Raw genomic sequence first — 26297 nt, 5'->3', positions numbered from 1 at the left:
CCAGCACCCCAACAAGCTTGGCGCCCACAACCATATGGCATCTTCCCTCGAAGAGAGGCAGACCAGGAGATAGAAGAGGCTGTGCATGTTCTCTACCTTTGACAGGAAGACATGGATCGGCATCAAAAGAGGGGGCAGATTTTTCCTGCTGTAAAAAAAATATGACTACAGTTGAGGAGGGAATTATGGAGGAAAGAAGAGGTGGGAGGCAAAATAAGCACTTGGGCATCACCCCAAATATTTCAAACATAGGGCATGCGCAGGTGGCTGGGTCTACCTAACCAAAGCATCTTTAGAGGGCAATCTTCAAAACATCAATGTGACTGAGGTATGTTCAGAAAAAAAGGGTAAATATTTAGTCCAGTATGAATGGTTCTTTGTGAAGACTAAGGTTGGAGCGTATGTTGGCTTAGCCGGCTAATTCACATACCATGTTCAGGTTTACTCTGGATTCTAGACAGGCTTTAAGTGATTTAAAAAAGGTCCAAAGTTCTCACTCTTTAGGAGTGCACAAAATGTGCTGAATGGAGATCGATGCTCAAAACAACTAAAAAGACAATTGAGGAGCGAAGACCTCTGCCATGGCAGCAAAATGCTCTCATTATGATGCAAAGGTGAAAAACTAGATTTGTCCTGTTGGTTGGACTGAATAAGTTATTTGGGGATGTAACCATAAGCTCTGTGATTAATCATAACAACAAAACAACTCAATTCGTTAATAAATAACTTATTTTTCGTTTTTATAGATCCGATATGTGTCAAAAAATACAATGTTGGTAGTCCGCTTTATGGCTTATTCCAGAGTGAATGGAAGCCTTTCTTAGTTCAAATCCCTGCTTAAGCTGCGGGACTGTGGAATTGGTAAATCGATGTTAGAACATATTTTCGTGCTACAAAGCAATGGCAAAATGCCCCTTTGTTTTGTGTAGTGCCAGATTAAATATTAGGACATTTTATAGCCATATTAACCCAGTTACATTTGAATTATAATAAACACAACTCTCCACTAAGAGTGGTGCCCCACATTACTGAGGGTTATTACCTCAGCAGAATGTGAAAGACAAATAAAGCTGGACTTTGTCTTTTAACTTTTATTCTACTGATAATAAAGCAAACAAAAACATCTAAAATCAGCAATCAAGTATCTTCCCTCGAAGGTTTATACAGTGAAACATCTGCAGGAAGGGAAGAGTTGAGTTTACAGGAAAAGCAGGCTAACATAAATCAATAGATTCATTGATTGAAAGAGAAATAACATAATATATTATCACTGCGGTGAATATATTTAATCTTTCAATACTGAAATAAGACTTGAGCCTGTGTGTATTGTACCGTAAAGCGTGCACTGTGATAAATACTGTATCAAAAATTGAGTTAAACATTATGAAGCATATTTTATACTCTTTATTTGAGCAAAATCACAAGGATCAGAGTGTTTTGTCAACCTTCGATCAATAAAGTCGGTGTTCAGTCATCTCTGCCGCCCATAAATGCAGCATGCAATATTAATGCCCTCTGTTTACGTCCCTCACAGGAGCGCTGAGGCCTCTGTGATGCAGTGAGAGCAGAGCGTATGAGTGGAATCTACAGTCCTATCTATTGATTGAGGAAAGAAAGGAGAAGGTGTAATGGATCCATTGTTAAAAAAAGACCCAGACAAGGACAAACAAGTGAAACAGGGCCATGGGACGATTTGTATCCATACCCAAAAGAGGAACTTGGATGCGAGAGTCGCCTTCTACGAACATTGAATCTATTTAAGAGTCCTGACTGGTGTTTTCCTTTGCCCCATTTAGCCCTCAATTTCTGGGTTCTCCCCTCTAACTCTTTGATTCTCCCCCACATTTCAACTCTGCATCACCTCTCCATTAATCCCTCTCTGTGCTGACTCAGCATCTTGCTTATAGCCAACTCTTCTGTCCTTCTGGCTGACAGGGCGCCAATAAGCATCACTAAAAGCCCGCTGTGTGAGGGACTCTGGGGATCACAACTCACTTGCTCATCACTGCCAGACATTGAGCTCAAGTTACTGTATGTGTCATCACAGCAAATCTGAACAAAGAGATACTTTGGCTTGTTACAGCTAGAGATGAAACCCTTGGTAGGCAGATGTAAGAGGTGGCAATGGTTCACATCACACATGGTGGATGGGTATTGGTTGCAAGTTCAATTTAAAAAGGCGTATGTCAACAAAAGGACAAACAAGTGTAAGGAACATTTTTATACCCCTGGAAAGAGACTTAAAGAGCAGTGTTTCCCCTAGGTTTATTGCTTTGGGGGGTGCTGCCTGAGCGGGGGGGGGGGGGGGGAGAGAGGAGCTGTGGATTATTGTTATTGATTAATGCATCAGTGTTTCTTAGGGTCAACAACACTAAACTCACAACTTAAAATGAAAGTGTTTAGTTTATTTAATAAACTAGGAGTCCCAGTTCACCTCCTGGGCCCTGCCGTGGTGCCCTTGAGCAAGGCACCGGAGAACCCCCTCCCCCCCCACTCCCATTGCTCCCCCGGCGCTGCTCCTAGTACTAGGCTGCAGTCGGATAGTTTAAAAATCAGCTCCTAAATTCTAACCCTATCGTCTATTCCTTGACCTCTGAGTGAAACGTCACGGGGTTAAGGGATAGTGGATAGGAGAATTCAAAAGGAATTAGGAGAAGAGACTGCGGTACTTTAGAGAATCCGAATGCACTTTCACTATCCGACGTGTTTATGATGCGCCAGCGGACGTCATTGTGTGCGTCTGCTGCTGTGGGGAAACTATGGAAACCACAGTTTTCTATACAGCGGACTACAACATGGATGTTTAATAAGAACAAGGGACTACTGTAAACTCATCTAGAGACTCTGCACCGTGCTCTGATGCTGCTGCTCAGACAACAGAGAAACATATTCTTCATGACCAAAGTTGGAATTGAAATAAAAAAAGGAAAGTGAAACTTATGCTCGTCACCCTCTCCCTCCGCTCCACATTAATACCAATGATCCCAATACGTATGATTGTATGAACTAAAGATCTTAAAATCAATACAGATGTATTTATTATAAACGTTAGTCCTTACCATCTATCACTGTGTATATCACCATTCAAACATCTTTTAAAAGTTGAACAAACCCCACACAGCTCAGTAAAGACTGAAATGTTGACTTTATTTGATAATTTCAGTGAAAACTAACGTTCATATTTCTCTCTTTGATTATAATACTGATGAACGTTCAAAACAAAGCACTTTGACAACTTACCACCTACGTTTTAAAATGCTTAATAAGCACCGTAACTTTCATGATATCATTTCTCGGTCATAATCGGTTGTTTCCGTGAACGGCCGACTGTTGAGTGACGGCAAATGCTGCGGCTGCAAGGCATTGTGGGGCAGCATTTTCGCTTCTCCTGTCGGTTAGGGAGGTCCAGTGGTTCCTAAGCTAAAGGAGGTTATAAAGGAAGTTTGAAACCTCCTTTCCTATCATTCTCATCATTCTAGAGAATTCGAACGGCACTTATCATGGCTGCCACTGAGGGACTTCCGGGTCATTTCACTCCTTTAGGAAGGTTCCTAAGCTAAATGGACTATTCGACTTCAGCCCTAGACTCCTGGTGCTAGACTCCTGGTGCTAGACTCCTAGTACACGAGCACATGTTCAATGTGAAAAGTGACAGTAGATATAGATTAGTTGCAATTTGGTGCGATATATATTAGGGCTGTGCAATTAATCGTATTTTAATCGCGATTACGATTACGGCTTGCGACGATTATGAAAACAGCATAATTGACAAAATACGATTATTTTGCTGGGTGCGCTTTCGCCCCTCCCTAAAAGCCCAGTCGGCCACATGGGAGTGACATGTGTTGTGAGTGTTCAGCGCGAGCGAAGATGTCAGAACAAAAACAGCAACTCGTTAAAAAGAAGGGTAAAACTATTTCCACTATTTGCAAGTACTTTGTCATTACATTTAACATCGCTAAAGATATGTGCCCAGTTAGCACTGTTAGCAACCAGGGCTTCAAGCAACTTGTCAACACGTTGGACAAGCGTTACGCGATGCCGTCTCGGTATTATTTCAGCAGGTCTGCGCTGCCTGCACTATATGACAAATGCCGTGGGGAAGTTGAGAGAGATGTGGCTTCAGCTGACTACTTTGCTACCATAACAGACCTATGGTCTAGCCCAGGGGTGCCCAACCAGTCGATCGCGAGATGTGTCTAAAAATAGAACAACAATATTCTGTTTTATCGTTAATGTCCTGTAACATAATCTTCCTGTGCCAGAATAATGCACTTGAACGCATCACAGCTTTGTGATTGGCCGGCGTCAACCGATGTGTGTGGCTGAGGGTCTTCAGTCCAGGTGGCAATATTGTCACCTGCCTGCGCTCATCTCTGAAACCAGACCATGTCAACAGGCTGGTGTTTCTTGCAAAAAATCTTTAAGAGATGACATGAGCAGCCCTACCAGCATGTGCCATGGTGGCCAAAACATTTTTATTTGGTCTTAACATGGTTCAACATTTATTTCCTGTTACTTCTGGACCATGACGGTTGGCCAGCCTTCAACGTTTAACTGAGTGGAATATGTTGAATATGTTTTACCAAAATGTTGGCTATATGTTCAGCAGGTTGTGACAGTGCACTGCATCATATTTGATTTAATTTATCTTGGTCTAATTTATTTTTATTTATCATATTAATAATATATGTTTAGTATGGTTTTGGAAGTGTGCTCCAACATATTTGTTGATCTTGTTTATTGGTAAAATATTATTTGTTTTAAAGTTCAATAAATGGCCAATGAATAATCGTCAAAATAATCGTGATATCAATTATTGACCCAAATAATCGTGATTATGATTTTTGCCTTAATCGCACAGCCCTAATATATATATATATATATATGTGTGTGTGTTGGAGGAGGGGCTCTGTAAGGAAGTGGCAGATTTTCTCCGGTCGTGTATTTTTTTTAATTCTAGCGATCTCGAGCCGGTGTTCCGGATTAACTGGTTCCCAGATCAACTGGTTTACAGAGGTGGGGTGCGTGGCCTTTGACTGAAATACACATTTATCCCTTATAAAAACAGTATTCTGCAGCACTCATCCAGATAAGATGTGACTGTTAACTCGTTTTGCAAAGATAGCAGCAGAAATGTCATTGCTGCATGTGCAGGTACTTAGACTTTAAAATGCTGATGGATCATTAATGTTGTCCTACTTAGTGCAGAAGTAGACGCCGTAAACGTTTTAAAAATCGCCGCATATCCATTATTGCTAATTATTGTAATAGCTGAATCACTAATTGTATGCAAATAAAAGCGAGGAAACTTGTGTCCTTAACCTCATAGTCACACACACAAACGTCACAACATGCGACTGCTCAAAAATGAAATGATTTCAAACAAAACATGATATTGAGATTTGTATTGTAACAATCATTATATTAATGCCCCCCCCCCCGCAAAATCCGCCTATGTTTTTAAGGATTTATTCGAGCGGATTACCACAGCTGAAGACTTCTCCACGCTGCTTTCAAACTCTGAGTAAACAACGTGTGCTTCACTTGGAGGCTGTCTGAAGGTGTACACAGGTCTCAGATGGACTTGGTATCACATTAAGAACGATATTCAGTAATAAGTCTGGCAACAATAGCTGGTTTGAATGATTTATTGGAGCTTGCAACGTTTTGAACAGACATACCCATCAAAGCGTGTAGACAAGGACGTCACACATAAACAGATCATGAAACAGCAATATGAAAAAATATGAAACAGCAAAAATGGAGATTGAGAATATGTGTCTGTAAGAGAGAGAGAGCAAATGATGGAGAGAAAGCATCGGGTACAACAATGAGTCTGCCGACCCCTCCCCCATCCTCGCATCCAGGGCTACAGTAGTCTACAATGGGTCCTCAACACAGACACACAGTCTCAGCCAATACAACCATATAAACTCCGACAAACCACAGGAATGCCCTGCAAACGTCCAACTCTGTCACTGGGGTTGCATTTAAATATGTATGCCTATTGTGATCCAGAAATACTACTAGGGTGATACGGATAAACACAAAGGCTTCCGTTTTTATAGATTTTCTAATATTATACACTGAATTAAAAAAAAAATGAAATTAATATGTGTATCCTCTGTCTTGGCTGATAAGAAAAAGTGGCAACCCGTTTAAAATATCTGGCTTAAAGAATTGTAATTAAATATCCATCTTTATACCATTAGGTGATGACAGCCCGTTTGAAATCCTTTATCTCTGCTAGAGTTTGTAACATCTTAACAAACCTTTTTGCAGCTCACAAGCTAAACTAGTGGACGTGTATTAATAAACAACACGAGGGGCTGGCTGCTGCAGTGACACTGCAATACCCCGATGTGTTGACAGGCCAAGATTTCTCACCTTGAAATTGCTGGAGTTCACCCATCCTGCCAGCTCGTCGATGGTTTTATCGAGCCGGGGTTTGTCCTGCTCCACGTCCGAGGAGCGGTCCGGATCATTCAGATAGTCAATGAGGTCCTGACCCACCTGCAATCTGCGGCTAACATCTTTCTGCACTAACTGCTGGTAAAAATAGTCCATATTGTTATGGTCCTCCATTTGGGCACTCAGGTCCGTGTGGCCAGCCACTGAAGCCGGCCGAAGATAGAAGACAGTGGTCGGTGGGACGGGGTGTAAAGCACAGTGGAGGGGCAGAGAGACTGTGCGGTCTGGATTGAATTTAATTTATGATTGAGGATCAGCATGCAATCCTCAAAAAAAACGAAGAGAGACTATTTAATCCCACAAATCATCTCTGCCAAAAAAACTATACTTTGTATGACAAAGACGTTACGTTAGCTCGCTAGCTTACTTATTGTGCAACATTAGCTGCGAAGGTTCATTTAAAACTTAGAGAAAGTTCCAGAAATGTGTAATTGTAGTTGCACACAGTAGGTTTCTTCAATATGCCAACATCAAAACAAGCTTGGCTAATTGTTATGCTAACAAAGATAGCACGTAGCCAGTTAGCACAGCGACCCAAACAAGGGTAGAGCTTCCCATCCGCTAGCCGGGCAGCTAACGTTATGATCCGCAGGCCGGACGCCTGGCTCCGCTCTTTAGTCCATGACCACGGGCTGAAGAGTCTTCAGAGCGGTCTGTTGTGTACTCTTTTAGCGGTAAAGTTGCACCAAACTTCAACAATAGTTGCTCAACTCCAGTCCTGCAGTACTGCTTTCTCTTTAGTCCAGGAATAATCGCTGCTGCCGCTAAACCCGTTAAGTGGCGCTGAAAGCTCGCGGCTACCGGTGACTGCAACCGATAAACGATCAGAGGGGTCCTCAGGCACTGCACAGCTAGCCAGTAACATGCCTGATCAAAAATGAAGGATCATGAAGAGTACTGTGGACTGCAATGTGCTTAAACAGTAAGAATATACTCATACTAAGTCAAATTATATGTTTTCAATAGTTATTGCTAGATGTTTAATGTTTTCTCTTATAAAATAATGAATGAGACAGACCGCACTGTGTGTGGGTGTGTCTGCAGACTACACGGCCCCTGGGTGACATCTAGCGGCTCAGCGGTGCTGTGGTCTGTATTCAGTTTGCCGCAGTTTACTATAAAGTACTCTTATATTGCAGCACTGTTAGATTAAGACAGTGGTGGGAAGTAACTAAGTAAAATAAAGAACATTTTGAGTTGTTACATTTCTGCTACAATATACATCTACTCCAGAGACTAATATTTGACTTCTTAATTAACTACATGTATTTGAACTTGCTTTAGTTAGCCTATTTTCTATATCAAAATATAATCAACATATTCGTTATATTATTGATGTATAAAAAAGTATTGTGATCCCAAGATACATTTACAAACTAACAAGGCACATTTTAATTAATATATTTTTAAAAAATGTACGTAAATAAATTAAAATAGGCCCCACATTTACCAGCTGTAAAACCAAAGTGAATGTAACCCAACAACCACTGGGTTATAGGAGAAAATAATCTCACACTAGAGACAAAGCACATTTACTTAGTCACTTTTATTTATTCAGTTGTTTATTTATTTTTTATGTATTTCTTTATTTTCTTAAACATAAAACTGTTAAACAGCTGTCAGAAAGAGGGCATTAGTATCACAGCCAGTGAAGTCAGCTTTGTATCCATCGGAGTCTTTTTTCAATCTCTCTGTCTGCTCTCCTTCTTAATTCCTATCCATTGTCCTGCCAATCTCCCCCGTTTTTGAGCACTTGCCAGTCTCAACATTGTGAGCTGCTTCTGTTGTGTTTTATTTTCATTGCTTTGTGTATGTGGCATGACATTTCCCATAGACACATTATTCTGCATGGCAAAACAGATCATGTTGAGGTTCTGAACGAGTGCTTGTTTAGAGTCTCTTAACCTGTTACCTGTTGGTTCTGGAGCTGCATATCACATCCCTCTTGTCAAGTGTTTTGTAGGATTCGACCAGTTGATTGCTGATCAATTTAATGCATTCGATTTGCCTAGTGCTATTTATGAACCATTTCTCATGTGCTTCTTCATTAAGCAACACATTATTATATCCTACCTATCATCAGTAAATTGCCAATTACACAACACTTAGACTAAAATAGCTTTCAAATACACAAATTCCTGTGATTGTCAAAAAGTTGAAGTGCCTTTGCTCACATTCTCTAAACTATAATCTCAGTTTTAGGCAAATTTCCATTTTAAAGCAAAATTGCACCAAGGTGAGCCCCTGATTTATGTCCTAGTAATACATTTGATTCATGGACGTCACAGTCCAGTCAACAACTGTGGGTTAACCCCAATTATATAAGTGTACTAAACTCACTCTGAATAGTAGGGAGATTGGACATCCACCGATGTAAACATGTTTGTCTGTGGTGCTAACCTAATCCAGGTTGTAAACAAATGCTTAAGTGGTCAAGTAGGAGCTAGCGCACAGGGCTAATGACAGGATTGGATCAGGGCCTACGCGCCAACAGAACCAGGCAGAACACATGAGAGGCCACACATCGCAGACGCATACACAGTCAACATAACGCTTTTAGACGCTGAGGGTCTGAATCATAGGTCCTTTTTTTGTTAAACAGCAACAGTTGCTTCTTTTCCATTTAAAAATGAATGACAAACAATCTTCCTCTCTGGATAAACAGGCATGGACAATTACAATAAGCATTTTTAAAAAAGGAACTAATTTCCCCCCCAATCTTTAGTGAATTGCCATAAGTGTGTAACTTTTTTTCCATTGCAAAACATTCTCTGTACAAACAGAATCTAAATCTCAACAAAAAGTTTCTCAGATGCACAAATGTCACATTATGTACTTCCTGCCTTCTCTCAACTCTTCCACACTACAGAGTTTAGTTGAATATGCCGATCTTCTTATATCCAGAAAACCTGCCTTTCCTTCACCCCAGAGCTGCTCCCCCTCCATGCTGCGTGTTTTTGTTCAAAGCATAATGAATCACAGGATGGTCACATAGAGGCGTCATGTGATTGTTGAGATGATACTCCGCAGAGAGCCAACTGTATTCCAAGATGACATTTTCGTCTTTTTTTCATTTTCAGTTTGAACATGATGCATGTAGTTCCACTTTTCAGACCCCGTCCAACACCATCTCCAGATGCAGTCCTTTTTTCAGGGGTCTGAGGAGTAGGATGGAGTGGAGAACTTGTTTTTGTCTTTACAGTGAGAGAGAGAAAGAGAGAGAAAGAGAGATAAAGAGAGAGTCCATCCATCCATGTTCTCTCCACAAACCCCGATGCCCAAACCCCGGGCTGCTGCAATCCTTATCGGTGAGCACGAGGAGAGAGGAGGGGCAGGTTCAACTGATCAGGGGCGATCAGTCTATGTATTGATCAGTGATCAGGAGCAGTGAGTGGGTCCAGCCCCTCCTCTCCCCTACACCTACCCCAGTCATCCCCCTTCCCCCTTCCCCCATCCCATTTCCGCTCGTATCAGAGCAGCAGGACCTGCAGACAGAGGTGGCCCCCTCTGGCCCTCCACTGTCAGAGGATGATGCAGCAGCGACACAGACGCTGGCCACCTCCGTGTACAGAGGGAGGGGGTGTCACTGGGGCAAAGTAGGCGTGGACCTTGATCTCTGGAAGGTGGGCCTGTGTAGGTAGGACAGAGGAGTGTTAACACAAGGGAATAAAAACAAACAAGAAAAAGGCACTAAAAAAAGCACATCATCTGGCTTTGCTTGTGTCCAGTCAACTGTTCTCCCCCAAAGAAATAGTTTGGATGTAAATGTCAAGAGTAAAAGAGAAGATCAGTACCACTCTGTGCCAACCTCTCATCCTTTTCCAAGATGTTAAACTATATATCTTTCACTCAAATAAAAACTACTAATAACTCATATTTAATCTCTTTAAGTGTTTCAATATTTACAGTTAGTTATCCATTTATGTATAAACGTCTCACTCTCTGATTTGACTGCAATTGAGAAATTGGTTCGGGCGGAGACCTGGCACTATATCTGTAAATGATTTACCACTGATCTAAGGTGTATGATTTTTAGATAAAATAAGGAACTCCCTGATCCAATCCCCAACGACAACTCATCATGTGTGATCAAAAAGCCTTTCGTTTGAAATATTTGCCCATGATCTCCACTGACCCGGATGCGTTTGATGCCAGCCCTGGTGACCTGCTGACAGTCGTAGAGCTCGATGCGCTCCAGACGATGGCAGCTCTTCAGGTGCTCCAGAGTCACATCAGTGATGAGGGGGCAGTTGTCCAGCTCCACCACAGTGAGGCGCTCTTGGCCACAGGTACTGCTGCTCAGAGCTCTGATGCCATCGTCTGTGATCAGCTCGCAGTGGGACAGGGACTGTATGGGACACAGAAAACATGGTTGTCGACACACATAGATGGATTAAAGCTCCAGAAGCTGGTACTGCAGGTGTGAGTGTTTACCAGAGCTTGGAGGCGAGGGCAGTGAATAGACAGCTGAACCAGGGTGTTATCGGTCACCTGAGGAGAGGAGAAGGTTGATCAACAAACTGTACATTAAATTGATAAAAAGCTAAAATGAATCCAGGTTCAACATGGATAATGACACTAAATAAGGAAACCATAAATCGTCTTACCAAAATACATTCTTCTAAGTCCATTTTTTCAAGCTCATGACAGTTCTGTGAAGAGAAATATGAATCATCCAATGATACTTTAATCAAATATCAATGTGATGGGGAAGATTAAAACAGAGGGTCACAGAAAAGAAAACAAAAGAGACTCACCCTGGCCAGCACGGTGAACCCAGCGTCCGTAACGTGTGAGCATCGTGCAGCTTCAAGGATCCTGAGGACACAGTCGCACAGAAAAACATGAAAAGGCTACTTGAAGTTTATGGTTCAGTATGTTGTGGTAATCAAAATCTTAACCAGCAGAGGGGGATTAGTTTGAACCAGACCCGAGATCCTTATCAGATTGTAACCTTGTCTGTTCAATAAAATAAATAAAAAAGCTTTTGACAATGTGTGGGACCTTTTTTCCTGTGGTTGCTCTGATGAATCTATTTAATTTTAACAAACATATGGAAGTCCTGATGCAAAGGAGACTTTCTGTTAATTATGGCATATTCAAAAGGCTAAAATTATAAATATTTATATTGATCTTGTCTGTTTTGGAGAATAAAACTGAGAAGGATATTTTGTGGATATTGATATTGAGCTGTTGGTGTCCTTGTGAAGATTGGTGGGACAGCTTTTGTGTGTTTTCTCACTTGAGTCGGGGACAGTTGAGTCCCATTGCAGTGAGGGAGGCGTCAGTGATGTTACTGCAGCCAGACACACAAAGGATCTGTAACTTGTGGCATCCTCGGCACAGACTGACCAGGCCTTCATCCGTTATCTGCTAGAGGCAACAGACGAGGAAAACAAATCACAAAAACAAGGAGGCATACAAAAACATTCCTCATGCTTTATTATCGCCCTGCCCCCATCCCCCATCCCACAACCAAAGCTTTCTCTGACCGTGCAGGACTGCATGTTGATGGTGGTGAGTTCTGGGCAGTATTTCTGAAGGTGTTTCAATGCTCCGTCTTCCAGCTGGGTTAAAAAAATTAAAGCATATTATTTGTAATCAAACACCGGGATCAATATTTGTTATATGTTTCTGGGTTTTTGTGTGTTGTTAGGGAAACATTTCCTATATTAGGCCCTTGTTTTAAAATGTGATAAGCCCATTGACATGCCACACTGTTATTTGTGAGCCCCAAAAGACAATTCAAGGAGGTTTCACAATATATATATATTTTTCAGGCAAGAATGATTTATGTTATTGCATATATAGTTTTCCCTGGATATTTTGGATTCTCAGATTCCAAGGAAGTGCACAGACATCTCCCCTTTTTGAGGAATGTGAATACACCTCTCCAGTGATTTTTACTAGATCTTCACGTAATCTGGTAAATTAAAGTTATTTGTTTTTTGTAGCTTTACAATGTGTTTTACAAATGATCCTATAGAGAAGCATAATGTGAGCTCTCTTCACCACCAGAGGACCCTGTTTACAGTACATTTCGATTAATCACTGCTCTGGTAGCAGGGAACACAAAAGTGTACACATTTTATGGTTAACAATTGGTCAATTTTCATTTGATGTGATTGATTTGATACGAGTCGTGTATGGAGAAGACTGAGGAAGAAAGGTAGAACAGTGTTAGATTACATATTAAAAAGAGGTAGGACTTTATAAGTATTCACTTCTTTCTACTCCTTTATGAGCATTACATACTTACTTATTTTGTTTTTGAGTTTGCTGTAGATGCTTGTTAAGTATTCTTGTTGTGTTTTTTTACTTCTTTTTTTTCAATGTTGGAAATAAAAATAAAAATCTAATATAAATACCCACTGAAAGAATAAATAACCGTACCTGTGTGCAGCCTCTGAGGAACAGTGCTCGTAAACCATTGCAGCCTCTAGCCAGAGCCTCAATGCCGTCACGTGTGATCTGGTCACACCAAGATAGGTTCAACATCTCCAGCATTCTGCAGCCATCGCTGAGCATATGAAGAAAGAGACCAAAGAAATAGGACGTGTGAACCAAATGAAAATGACCATATTGTTACATTTATTGTGGGAAGGCGTATGCAGAGAACATAGTGGTTTTGAGATATGGGTTTGGTTAACCAGGGTGTGTGGGTGCTACCTGAGGGCCTTGAGGGAGTGGTTGCTGATGGAAACACAGGAAGTGAGATCTAGCTGTTTGAGTTTGTAGCAGAACTTGCTCAGGCTGAGACAGGTGCTGTCTGTGATCTTGGTGCAGCCGTTGAGGTTCAACACTTCGATGTTTCTGCAGTTTTGCGCAAATGTCCTGAGAGACAGTGGTAGAGAGGGAGAAAGGGAATTACACAAGAGTTGCTTCATTGATTAAATAAGAACTGTGATGCTGGGAGCTGCCCAGGAGCCAATTAACAGTCGTCTTCAGGCCCTTGGGAGGTTGCTGTTCAGCTACTGTATGTTTTTTTCTCTCCGAAGAACAAAAAACTTGTACTTATGGTACTGTAATGGATATCTTCAAGTGAAACCAAGTGAAACAAGAGGTTCTACGGTATCATGTAAAAATATTAGACCCCCATAGTTATTCTTTTGTTTAGTTCTTGTGTGTGTATACAGTGACGTGAGATTAAACAGAAGCAGAAAATAGAGTTTCCCCTGGGACCGAAGAAGCCCAAGCTGCTTAAACGTTAAATAATCACACTTAATACATTAACATAGTTACATTAAACAACAATAGCAATACATCAAACTAATGAGACAATGATATTCTGGTACATGTCAAAGCAGAAGCACACTTGTTTCATCACATTGAATGCCAGAGTGACAATGACAATCTCACTTCATGGAGGCATCTCCCACGCTCAGGCAGCCCCTGAGGCTCAGCTGCCTCAGGAAGCCTCCGCAACGCTTCGAAATGTTCTCCACCACCCGACCCTGAGAGAGAGAGATGGAGAGGGTAATGAGAGAGAGAGTGATATGACTTGGTCCACAGGACAGAGGATCAGCTGTTATGTCACAGTCTGCACCAAAGCCTACCGACCCAGAGTTAAGCCTTGGGCTGGATAAAGCTACTCAACAAGCACACACGTGTAGCACGTATACAAACACACACATACACAAACACAGTTAATTGACCCACTTCACGCTTCCTTTTATTCTCTCATAAAAAACACCCCACACCTCAATGTCCGTCTGGAAGTTGAACAGGTCAATCTTCTGCCAGTTACTGCCGTCGAGGGCCAGGACATTCCACGCCTGAGAGGGTGACAGACAGATTGTGGACAGAGTCCGACATGTGGGTCAGACAGAGGTGGGGGGGAGGTGAATGGTGATCATAATATGCAGGAGAGATGAATAAACATAGTGAGTCAACCCCTATAGTTTACTCTGTCTAAATATGAACTGTGACCACTTTCTGGGGCTGCGAAATGTATTTTTTTTTTGTCATCGCAATGTCAACCTGCTTTTTTGTTGTTGTATTTTAGCATTACACTGAAAGCAAAAATAAATCAAAAGAAAGATTATTTTAACTTCTGTTTATTTGTTGCAAGTATTATTGTTCAGTATTATCAAATATGGAATATTTTCTTCATACAGTGCAGCCTTAACACGTTCTGTTTTTGTTGGTAATGGAGAAAGTGTACGAGTTGCTGTTTTCACTCCTATATCCATCCGTCTAATCTAAAGGTGTTTTCTCTGACGTATATCATCGTTACCTGGAAATTATTTGATTTTGGAATGTTGGTCAGACAACAACAGAGTCTCGGAAACATGCCCTTTGGCTCCAAGAAATTACAATGTTTTTTTCTCCAGGTGTCTGATATATATTGTATTCACAGTCATTTAGCTTTGTCACAGGCGGAGAGAAGTAACATTTTCCCAATAGAAATAAATTAATATGAGAAGCAGCCACCATAGCTCTGCATTCACAGCCCAAGTGCCAAGCCCTGAAACCTCAATCATATAAAACGTTGAGCTGCAGTGCACTACAAACAGGGGCCCATTTACAACTAACCAGCAGATGGCACCATGTTATAGACATTTCTAAAGAATTTGGTAATGGTAATCCGGTTTCAATTTCCATCATTCCATTAAAGGTGGGGTAGGTAATTTTGGAGAAACCAGCTCGAGTGCGCTAGAATTAGAAAATACACAGCTGGAACAAATCTGCCACTTCCTTACAGAGCCCCTCCTCCAACACACACGAACGCGCACATGACCAATGAGGGCACGAGATAAGTTTGTGCACAGATGGAAGGCTGACAGGCAGGTAGGCCATCCCGTTATTTTAGCCGGGCCGGCTCAGATGATTGGTCGTGCTTTTTACAGCGCTACGGCTTCCACAGATGAAATTTTTTTTTTTATGGATTTGTTGTCAAAGCACTTAAGATATTCATTACTATCGGGATGTTAAGAGCATTCCATGGAAGATAACAAAAAGTGTATCTCGAGCCGGTTTCTCAAACTTACCTACCACACCTTTAATTAGAATCACAAAATGCAATACTTTAAGGAGGATGTGAGGAGGTTTTTAATGTGGGAGGATGTGAGGAGGTTTTTAATGTGGGAGGATGTGCTTACCTTTGATACTTGGGCACACCTACACAGTGTAACCACATCTAGATAGGAGAATATTCTAAAAAGAAAGACAAAAAAAGCGCATGAGTTTTTCACAATCAACCTCAGATAAAGAGGTCAGTTTGTAACTAAACTTTAAATCTGAACATCTTTTATTCTGTGTGATTTTATATGTGTGTAGGAAACAGAACAATCCCCTATGGTGTTGGTTGGTAGCAGGAGAGCCCCACAAACGGGCAGTGTTTGAGCTTTGGGGCGGTCGTCCACAAAGGGCTTCATGCAGCCGGCTACTGGGTCAGCTCAATCCATTAATCTGCCAATGAGTAATCTCTGGCACTCAGACAAGCAAGGCCACGGACAGACAAACTTACTTACATATACAGAAGGACCCATGAAACCAAACATGTATGCATGGTCTGAGTTCCCGGTGATTAAAAGGTTACTGCTCAAAACGTGCCTCATCTATGGAAAATGTGAGGTATTCAGAGAATTGTCATGGTGCCAAAGCTTTGAGTGCAGCTGGGGTCTGAATGTCCTTTTAACCCTAGGAAACAGGAGCTGGCCATTGTCTCCTTCATATAGAGGCGGACAAAGGCTGTGTGTTTTGATGTGTGTAGGGTAAGGGCATGTTGGGACATGTTCCTATAATCTGTACTGGAGTTTTGCATCAGGGAGTACATGCACACAATTGACAAAGCAATGCATAGACAAACGGAAAGTAACGCACACTCACACATTGAACACAAAGTCCTTGAAGTGATTGCGGGGAACCAGAGAAGCTGACCAATCAAGCAGGCGCTTATCGATCACCCTTCTAACAACTGGTTAATGGCTGTGACGCTGACCATTGATTGACTGTTTAAATCAAACAGCATCTGACTTTCCATTATGAGCGAGAGTGCGGCCTTTTACTGACCACCGAAGTATTCAGTTAATCATATTCAGAGGGAAGCAATCCGTCAGTCTGAGTCCTGTTTGGAGTTCTGTTAACCCTATTTGACATTTGCTCTTGATCACTATAAGGGCCAAATACCTTGGCTAGTGCAATCAGAATTGTTTGTGAAGGTGATATCAAATGTGTGTATCGACCCAGGGATTTAGACCTGGCCCAACATTTATTGGGTTCTTCCATGGCCCATTTTACCGCCCATTAGATAAAGTTTCCTTAAAAAACAAAAAGGACCTCCTTAGTGGAAGTAATACAAGGATAATTGTTGAGAAAAGCCCTGATGTTTAAGATAAAGATAGATTGTTGTAATCAAATATATTATAGATGCATCAATGACTTTTTCCACAACCAAGGATTTACAACAATAAGGCCAAATCAGAGATAAAACATCAAGATTGTTTACCTTACTTAAAACAAGAAAGCCCCAATGTTGCAGAACAGAAAACAAGCTTTAGATTACTTCGTGAAATCCTGCCTATTTTTTCTGAAATGGTACGTAATGGGATTTGAATGGAGTGTACTTCCATTTGTGGACATAATGTAGGCCTACACCTGGCTCTTCAAGCACGACGAGATAAGAGAGTCAAGTCTTCGCTGTGTGTCTCATGCTGGTTGTCATAGTAACTCCAGTCAGACATAAATTTGGGAGGTGGTGGTAGGGATTGCTGAGTCAGTGCTTCTAGTTAAGAGTACCCAGAACCACTCTGAAGTCTCCGAGCGTCCTCTGTCAGACAAGGATCTTCTATAATAGCACGGCACTGTTTACAGTTTAAATCCATGCTGCACTGGCCTAGATAACAGCGGTGTACAATGCACCGCCTGAAAGGCAGATAAAATGTGAAAACAAGTCAGGTACCCGGGCTGGCTCACATTAAACGTAAACAGTACTGCTAATAACAACGTTAATTAAACAAATTAACAGGCTAATTAGCAAGTATTGTCCTACTGCAATGTACCTGCCAATGCATACCAAACAGGTGATCTGCTCCAGTGGTTTCAAACCTGTTTTTGGCAGGCGACATCTCAAAGGAAGCTGTGTCTGTTGGCAACTCTATACAGGTCACTTTATGTGAATGAATTACTAGCAAGCCGCAACTATCAGGTTTGAAAAGTGAAGTGCCTTAAACATGCATCCTTTTAAAAGGCCCAGCAGGGTGCAACTCCTCGGGTTGCAAAGAAAAAGCAGATTTGATTGAAGTCTACGAGAAAATTATCCAACCACATGATTTATAAACATTTCCCTGGTGAGTTTATGTTCTTATTTGTGTCGTGTTTGAATCAAAAACACTCTAGCGTCTCTAATGTAATGTTCTCGATGTTACGCTTATCTTTGTCACATCTACATATTTATTTATTTGTCTTGCAAACTCTTAGAAGTGGTATCAACTAATCTCCTTTTTATGACTTTGTTTGCAAATGTCTAAACACAGATGCATCCTTGCATTATAGAAATGCACCAGGGACAACATAACGTCACTCCCTATACCATGGTGACGGGGCATAAGAAAATGATAAAGAAAGAAAACAAATGGCTTCAGTCAACCCACTTTCCATGGTTTTAAAACAAGATGAACTGCCATAACAATGAGTCTTCCTCACATCTGATGTTCTGCAAGTGCCTCAAAACAGCACATGTGACACTAAGAAATGTGTTGTAGCTAGAGAGTGCAGTGAGACTGTGATGTTCTGTCTACCAGTGAAAGTAGTAATGGGTGTACTGGTAGTCTAGAGCACAGCTGGAGCACCACCCACACACACACACAGCTTATGAGTAACCCTGACCTCAGCCCAGGGTGTTTTATTGTGTGTATGTGTGTGTATGTGTGTGTGCGCGTGTGCGTGTGCGTGTGTTTGGAGGGGGGATGTTGATTATTAATAATCTTACCTAAGAAGAAGCTCTTTGGGGAGCTTCTTGTTAATGGGGGCTTCATCGCTGTTTGAGAACACCTGCAAAGACACACAAGATAAACAATGAGTGTGTGTGTGTGTGTGTGTGTGTGTGTGTGTGTGTGTGTGTGTGTGTGTGTGTGTGTGTGTGTGTGTGTGTGTGTGTTTAAGGTGGTCAAAATCAGGGACACAGAAAGAAGACAAACAGTAAGAGGGACAAAAGAGATAAAAATAAAAAGTATATTACCATAAAACAAAAATAAGGGAACTTTAACTTTATAAATATATATACAATAATTTTTCTGTAATGGAAAAGAGGAATAATTAATCAAAACCATCAACACTTTGAATGTGTAGTATGACAACATTTAAAAATATGAACCATTCCTTAAATAAAAAACACACATTATCAATATCTTTACTATTTCTGATGAGGAAATAATACAATTTATTAAGCATCAGTAATAAAAAAAAGACAAAGCTTCATTTGGCTTTCCACGTCCCCTCCTTACGAGCTTATAATTCAGTTAGCCTGGTCAGCTTGTTGGCATGCTTATCTCAAGTCTACTCACTGAATGTCTGGCCATCTGCTTACTCACACACACGCACACGCACACACGTTATTAAAGTCAGACCTCTCTGTGAACAGCGGCAGATCATACTCGATCAGGTGGGTTGTATATTCAGCCATGAATTTAAATTACGTCAAGCACCCACATTCGCTGTGCCTCTGCAGACGCGCATCCTGCCAGTGATACACTTGTATCCTCAAAGACTCAGCAACCGTATCTAATGAGGGGGAACTCCCTGCTGTTTCACAGCCAAACGCAAACGCTGAAATGTAAAAACACAAAAGGGGAGCGAGGGGAAAGGCACAGGAGGCGTAAAGGTTGAGTCTGAAAACGTCTCAGATCCAGCTACCTCCATGACAGATGCAGGTTTCTCGAAGGAGAACGTAATAAAGAAGAGAGAAGATGGGAGAAAAGGGAAGGAAGGGGGAGCAGGAGGACGTAGGAGACGCAGGCAAACAAAGAAATGTTGCGACAATAAGGGAAAAAAAGATGTACAAAAGTCATTATTGAATTGAAGTGAAATGTGAGGAGTGTGAGGAAGGAAGGAAGTAAAGGCCATTTGAGAGGAAATGGGGCTTGAAGACAAAAAGAGGGAGTTGTCCAGTCAAGGTCCGGCAAAAAATAAACTGACTAAAACTGGTTTATATTTTAATCTATGCTCAGGTAACAACACAGCAGACAAAGAGCTTTGAAAGAGATCCATTAACTACATCCAAAGATAGCTCTAGGTTAAAGTCAAAACCTTCCATTGGTTCCCACATACCCCTGTATTAAAAACCACATTGGGGCCAACAACCTAATGCAGGCTCACCACAATCTCTGAATAAATGCTTTACAATAAAGCTTTTATCTTCATGATGTGACTTTCAGTTTCAGTTATATTTTGAACCGTATCAATTGATTTACCTGAGAGTAAATTGACCTTAATTGAACAATACTCTGCGTAAGAGACAAATGGCGCGTTTCCACTGCAGGCCTCGCTCGGTTTGGTTAGGCCTCATTAGGCCCGGCTCACTTTAATGCTGCGCTTCCATTACAGTTTAGGAACTGGGGCAGTTACTATAGTAACGCAGTGTAGGCGGAGCCGTGGCGTCATCTTCAATGAGAACCCCAGAAAAACAACACAGCGGTTAGCTCTTAGCACTCAGAGCTCACAGCTCCTCATATCTATTCAGAAACTAGACAAAAGTTAAACAAGTACAAACCACAGACTGCCTGTGTCATGGCGAATACAGTCGCTGGTTTATTTATGTCTGTATAGGCCGTTGTTGTGAGTGTGGACGGTCGGGGCATATATAACGTTAGCTTAGCCAAGCTACATTTAGAAAACACGCATTTTAAAAGGGTTTTTCGCCTGCCGTCTGTCTGCAGATTTGTCAAAGCATTAATTCATGGTTTTTACTAACTGGTATCAGTATGTTGTTACTTCGGCATCATTTTTGAAACGTGTATTAAATCACGGTCAAATATGTTCATCTTGTTGTAGTTGTAGCCCCCTTGCCAGCGATTCTCTCTAGTTTAGCATACTCAGCCTGGTTGTTCCTGGCCCTAGAACCACGATTTAGTCGGGCCAGAAAAAAGGTGAAAAAGTAGCCCGGGCCAAAACTAGGCCAAGTGGAAACGCAACCAAAAACGGGCCCCGCACGGCTCGGCACGCTTAAAGCGAGCTACAAGCTGCAGTGGAAACGCGCCAAAAGCCTGCAGTGTATTGACTCGTCTCTCTAAAGCCGCAGGATTTAGGACTACATTTAGACTTAATTCCAAACCATCTCTGTAACAAATCACTCACCTTTGACCTTTCCTTAAATAGACAGACAAACTGAAACCTGGTGGGCTTCATATAAGGTACATAAAATAGTTTGATCTTGCAAAAAGGAAACAATGATTGTTACTTTGTAATGCCTTCTAGTAATTTACTAATCAGATTTACATTCAGACATTTCAGATTACTGCTCAAACAGTCATTGAAGTCATTTCTCAGGGAGAAATACAAAATATTTGATGGTTCAAACCCGGCTACTATTTCCTGTTTAACCTTATTAAGGGCTGCCAGTGACAATTGTTTCAATACAAATGAATCTGAGGATGTGCTTAATCTAATAGAGCTCATCAAATATCCTGTTTGATGAAGTCCCAAAGCTAAGATATTCAGTTCCCTTTGAAATGAGAAAAGAAAAAAATTCTCACAAATTTGGAAAGCCTTGGCAGCCAAATAGTTATAATAGAGTTCATGGAACATGGCTAGTTTAATTCAAAACCAAGGACTTTTTTAACATCATACTTCCCTTTCTCCCCCCCTGTTCACTGTTAACTGTCCAATAAGAATAAACTTGAATGAAAAACAGATGATAACCAGTGGTCTAATAAACTAATCATTGCAGCGCTAATAACGTACACTGATATGGTTTTTGACTGCTGTCATAGATAACTTTCATTATTATTTATAGACTTAACCAGTAATACATTTTAAAGATCTATAAGTAGATAATACAAATAATCTTTACTGACAGCCCTATTTCATATACATCTTATTTCTATGCCAATGGGCAGTGAGTCAAATAGTTGTGTAACCTAATCCCTGATGGAGAAGTAGTGTAGTGGAACGGCATGAACAAAGTATTTGGTGTGTGATCTCAGCCACAGTTATGACATTATGACACCAGGGTTCATCTCTCGTACGTGTGCTTCATTAAAAGTTATCACCTCAGGACGCTGGTGCCCTCGTTCCCTGTGCCAGGGGAGCAGCATTCCCAAGCAGGGAGTTCCTCTCTAAAGTCATACTCCTATTCCTAGACGGTGTACAACCAGGCGGAAATGTGGTTTCTGAACTTGCATGTCTCAGGTTTAAAGTTGCCACATGAAAGCAACTATAAATAAATTAGATATGGGCCATGTTTTCAATATGTGGCCTTCATAACAACAACACCAATGGGCTTGTTCTTGGTGTTTTTTTAACATCATCTCAGGTGTGCATGGTCAACCAACCAACCTTTACTCATCTAACACACAAAACAACACCCCACACTGATTTTTAACTGCATCTAAGAAGCTTACATCTCTGTGGAGAAATCCACTGGCAACACACATCAGGGCCACTACCGCCTTCTGTTCTCATTCAGTCACACGTAGACACGTACGCTCATGCTACTGACAAGCTTACAGCGAGCTGAACACCTGATGGAGAAAAGTCGAGTACCATCAAGTCAAAGCCGAAAACACCTAAAAAATGTGTGTACAAAATGTCAGATAACCAATGCTCACAGCTCAGACGACCCATAACCAGTTGGGGCGGGAGATCATTTGAGGCTTGTACACCAATTATGAGGGTAATGGTTATTATTTTACGACAGGTACTTCTCATAAATCAATGCAAATGAGCTCAAATGCCATTCAAAGCCATCTGTAAAACAGCATGCAGTAGTAGAAAGTAACCTAGTAGCTTACTCAAACACTGTGGTATATGTACTTTACATGAGTGATTCAGGTTCTTGATACAATACATTTCAGAGACAAATATTGTACTTTTCACTGCACCACTATCATTTGACAGCTGTCGTCACTGGTCACTTTGAAAGGCAACATTTTAAACACAAAGCAGATAACCATCTTTTTAAATATAAAACAACAAACCACATATAAAATACTATTATATTTTACCTCAACTTGGAACAACAGAAGATGCTACATACACAATAATACAGATCATTCTGCCTGCATTTTGACAATGATTTTGTAACGTAAAAATTATGTAATATTTGGAATGCAAGAATTTTCCTTACTTGTAGTACATTGATTTCAGCTTCCTAAGTAAACGATCTAAATAATGTTTTACCCTTGCAGTTGAGTAGTGAGTTTTAACACAATGTACAAAAGAGTGTGCACCACTGTCTGGTAGAATCATCTTGGGAAATGGAAAGGTTGTGTAAGGACATATGGCCAGTCATAGGTCTCATGTAATACACTATAACATCACTGATTATTGAAAAACAAAAGCACCATCTGTAGTGTGCCAGTGACTCTCAGAAAGCCCCTCAAAACCTCCTGAGACACCTGTCATTCAAAGGTACCAGGGGGTGTCACATCAGCGTTACCTGCCAAGCCCAAGTGATAACTAATTTATCGTGCATAGCATAACTACTTGTTATGCTATGCACGAAATTCTTTATTATTCCGCCGGGTTATGTTGGCCGTCTTCTTCTCCCACATTCCACATCGTAGAAGCTCCGTTCAAACATCAAAACGTTCAGCTCCGTCGGGAATCGATTGCTATTACTTTTCTCATTCATAACTTTCATAATTCCAGAGATATATCCCATAATTCATCAAATTGTTGACATTGAAGTCAATGGAGAAACTCTTCAGACTTGAAAAATCTTCATGCGACTTCAACTGCTTACTGTTCCTTCATACTTTCACTAAGAAACCTCATTTCAACTTTAAAATGTTACACTTCTTTCTGACATTATTCATATTAAACAACATTGTTCAGACCTTGGTAAAGAGGCCTTCTTCAGATTTTAACATTAATGTGTATTGCGCAGCTCGTTAACGCGAGTGTGTGATCTCAAAACTAGAGTGGAGGACAGCTTGAAATTCGCCTTCATATTTTTTAAAACCTGCCATAATTCCCAAACCCTACACTCCTGAGACATCATTTTTTATGAGAAACATAGGAAAACATCTCGTAGCTTGAAAAATGAAAAATAATTATACATAATGCCTCTTGAGGGCATGAAGTGACAATAACTTTCAACATGTCTCCATTAAACCCCATTGTAAATTCAGGCTGCTCTTTCCTCACGGCAGCAGCCGCACACCTTTAGTTAATCTGCCAAAAAGGCCACATTATGAACCAGAAAGTACACAAAAAGCACACTTCAGATGCTCAGAGTTCCTGACATGCTTCACGCTTTGAAATTTCACCGATATCTGTTACGGTTCTTCAACAAAATGTTCACATGTAATAGGTTTATCTCATTCAGAACAATGAAAATGCTCTCCTCTCACCGATTACTGCACATCACCATGGAAACCTTTGATCTCTGGACACGTCGTTAGCTCAAATACAAACACCTGTGTTATGGAACACGATGATGTCATAACTCCAACTGACATGCTCAGAGCAGCAGACTTCAGATAATGGTTAATGGTCCTGCCCTCAACAGCTCTACGTCAATTATGGGGTGTTATCATATGCCGTTTCCATGGAAACGCATCCCTCGCCATAAAACACGATTTCACTGTAACTCCAATGGACACGGTCCGATCGTCCCCCAAACTTCGCTTGTATATCACCGGCCCATGCCTCAACAGCTTTACGCCAAATCTGAGATCTCACCATAGGTTGTTGCCATGGAAACGCATCCCTCGCCATAAAACACGATGTTGTCGTAACGCCAATGAAAAGGGTCAAAACAGCGCCACACCTCAGATAATGGTTAACGGTCCAGCCCTCAACAGCTCTATGTCAATTATGGGGTTTCATCATATGCCGTTTCCATCCCTCGCCATAAAAGACTATGTCGCTATGACTCCTATGAAAATGTTCAAAAAGTGCTCAAACTTCACATGTGTGCTAACAGTCCAGCCGTGAAGACATCTACGGGACAGTTTTGAGATTTCTTCAAATTCCGTTGCCATGCCAACACAATGAAACACGGTTCTCATAACTAGAGTGAAAATGCTCCAAACGGCCCAAAACTTCACAGGTTTGGTAACGATGCAGCCATCAACGCATCCAAGCATATTATGGGATGTCATCAAATGCTGTTGGCATGGCGACAGATCATTCGCCATCAAATTAGTTCAAAAGTTTGCAATATTCTGCTGCTTTTCCAAGCCTTTTTCTTTTATTTTCTTCTCTCATTACACATTCAAGACCCCAGTGTTCATGTATCATTTCAATCTAAATTCTTCACTTTCTTCTTACACATTAAATTTCAGCATAGCAGTTTAGCGTCAGCTTTTCAGCATAAAGCATTCCCACTAGCAATTTCTTCAGGAATTGCATTCTCTTGTTGAAAGCTGTTACACTGCTTTTTATGCACAACATGCCTCTCCTATCTGCAGCCCCCCTGGTGAAAGCATGTAACCTCAGGTGACTCAGTGCCAGCAGCAGCCAGCCTCGGCCCTGATATATCGACTATCCTCGGCCACAGCCCTCCTGTCCCGCAGTCCTCAGCTCCATGTTGTATCTGTCTGCTGGTGCGGCAGGACAACAACAGGATTTCGGATTACCCTTGACCAGCAAAACGGCTCCTGACTGCATGTAAAATTAGGAGCACAGTCGACCACACACATACACACACTTTGCTTATACAAGACTCCCACGTCTAGTAGAAACAAACAGTTAGTGGTCCACTCCCTCTGTCATACCTCGAACCGGCCCTTGGTGATACCGTTCATGTCTGCGGCGGCACGTCCCTGCTACAACCCGCAGACAACCAGTCGTTTGACGAATATTGTTTTTGTCGCCGTTTTATTTTTGGTCGGTGGGGGAGTGTAGGGAGCCGAGCTGGAGCTGGGTCCTCACACCCTCCCTCCCCCCAGCCGTCTCCTGTCTCCGGGTCAGTGCGGAGGTAGTGAGGGTGGTGTCGGTTCGGCGGCCCGGTCTGCGGTAACGTTAACGGTCGTTGTCTCGGAGACCAACGGCTCCCAAGCCCGTCTCATCACAGGGCTAACCAAAATAACAATAATAACATGGACGATCTGTCAAGTGACTTCACTTCCGCCTCTCCCTTCATCGAGTCAGCTGGCCCCAAATCCCTTAACTTTACTAAAAACACACGGGAAACGCTGCGTTAATGTCCGCCTTTCTCTTTCTCAGCTTGTTCCCCGCAGCAGACGCTCGTGCAGCCGCTGACATGAACGTATTCCTCTTTTTATGTTTACTTGAGGAGATAAGGGGGCGGGCTTACGTGACGTCATTGCTGCGGGAAAAGCACGCGTGGTCGATTTGTTTTGATTGTGGGGTCTTGCGGAGATTTAGGGAAAATTACGATATTTTTTGGACTCGTTCACCGTGGCTGTCACGGGAAATACAACACAGAGAGGAGTGACCTGCCATGAACCCGTGGGTCCGATTAAAGGAAGGAAACACTCTCGCCTGTGAGGAGGACGCCAGATCCAGGAGCCAAGTGTGTGTCTCCATTAGAGATGTTTAACACACACACATACCCAAACAACAGAGATCGACTTCTCTGTCCCACCTGCATTATGTAAACTGAGCATACTTAACAGTTCTTAACAGCAGCACAATATGTCACTAATAATGGTATGCAAATGACAGTCCTGCATTTGATCTGCATGTTAAAACCA

At 41.6% G+C, this 26297-nt stretch overlaps 2 protein-coding genes across 15 annotated transcripts in view; both read right to left on the bottom strand.

Moving 5' to 3' along the window:
• The window catches only part of clasp2 (cytoplasmic linker associated protein 2), a 71097-nt gene extending 63803 nt beyond the window's left edge, over window positions 1-7294 (bottom strand). For all 14 annotated transcript variants that reach the window (XM_071204843.1, XM_034094100.2, XM_034094103.2 and 11 more), the window contains exon 1: window positions 6391-7294. In XM_071204843.1, coding sequence (XP_071060944.1) covers window positions 6391-6588 — 198 coding nt within the window. In that variant the 5' untranslated portion in view covers window positions 6589-7294. The remainder of the gene's footprint in view (window positions 1-6390) is intronic.
• Window positions 7295-8005: 711 nt separating this feature from the next.
• Window positions 8006-25855, bottom strand: fbxl2 (F-box and leucine-rich repeat protein 2). The gene is made up of 14 exons (XM_034094118.1): window positions 25356-25855; window positions 18407-18468; window positions 15576-15630; window positions 14175-14249; window positions 13834-13928; window positions 13144-13308; window positions 12868-12994; window positions 11967-12041; window positions 11717-11844; window positions 11232-11292; window positions 11082-11126; window positions 10909-10965; window positions 10610-10822; window positions 8006-10103 (listed from the first exon to the last, which is right to left on the bottom strand). Exons 1-14 carry the CDS (start codon window positions 25383-25385, stop codon window positions 9996-9998), a joined length of 1296 nt encoding a protein of 431 aa, XP_033950009.1. The 5' UTR covers window positions 25386-25855; the 3' UTR covers window positions 8006-9995.
• Between the last annotated feature and the right edge of the window lie 442 nt (window positions 25856-26297).

The sequence above is a fragment of the Pseudochaenichthys georgianus genome, chromosome 11 (genome assembly GCF_902827115.2).
Source record: "Pseudochaenichthys georgianus chromosome 11, fPseGeo1.2, whole genome shotgun sequence".
Taxonomy (NCBI): domain Eukaryota; kingdom Metazoa; phylum Chordata; class Actinopteri; order Perciformes; family Channichthyidae; genus Pseudochaenichthys; species Pseudochaenichthys georgianus.
The sequence above is the reverse complement of the archived record's forward strand: the minus strand, read 5'-3'. Positions and strand labels throughout refer to the sequence as shown.

Coding starts and splice junctions, on each gene's coding strand:
- fbxl2 (XM_034094118.1), bottom strand. CDS start 25,385: ATGAACGGTATCACCAAGGGCCGGTTCGAG. Junction 11,845..11,966: donor TCAACATGCAGTCCTGCACG/GTCAGAGAAAGC, acceptor TGCCTCTAGCAG/ATAACGGATGAAGGCCTGGT. Junction 11,127..11,231: donor GGTTCACCGTGCTGGCCAGG/GTGAGTCTCTTT, acceptor TTCTCTTCACAG/AACTGTCATGAGCTTGAAAA.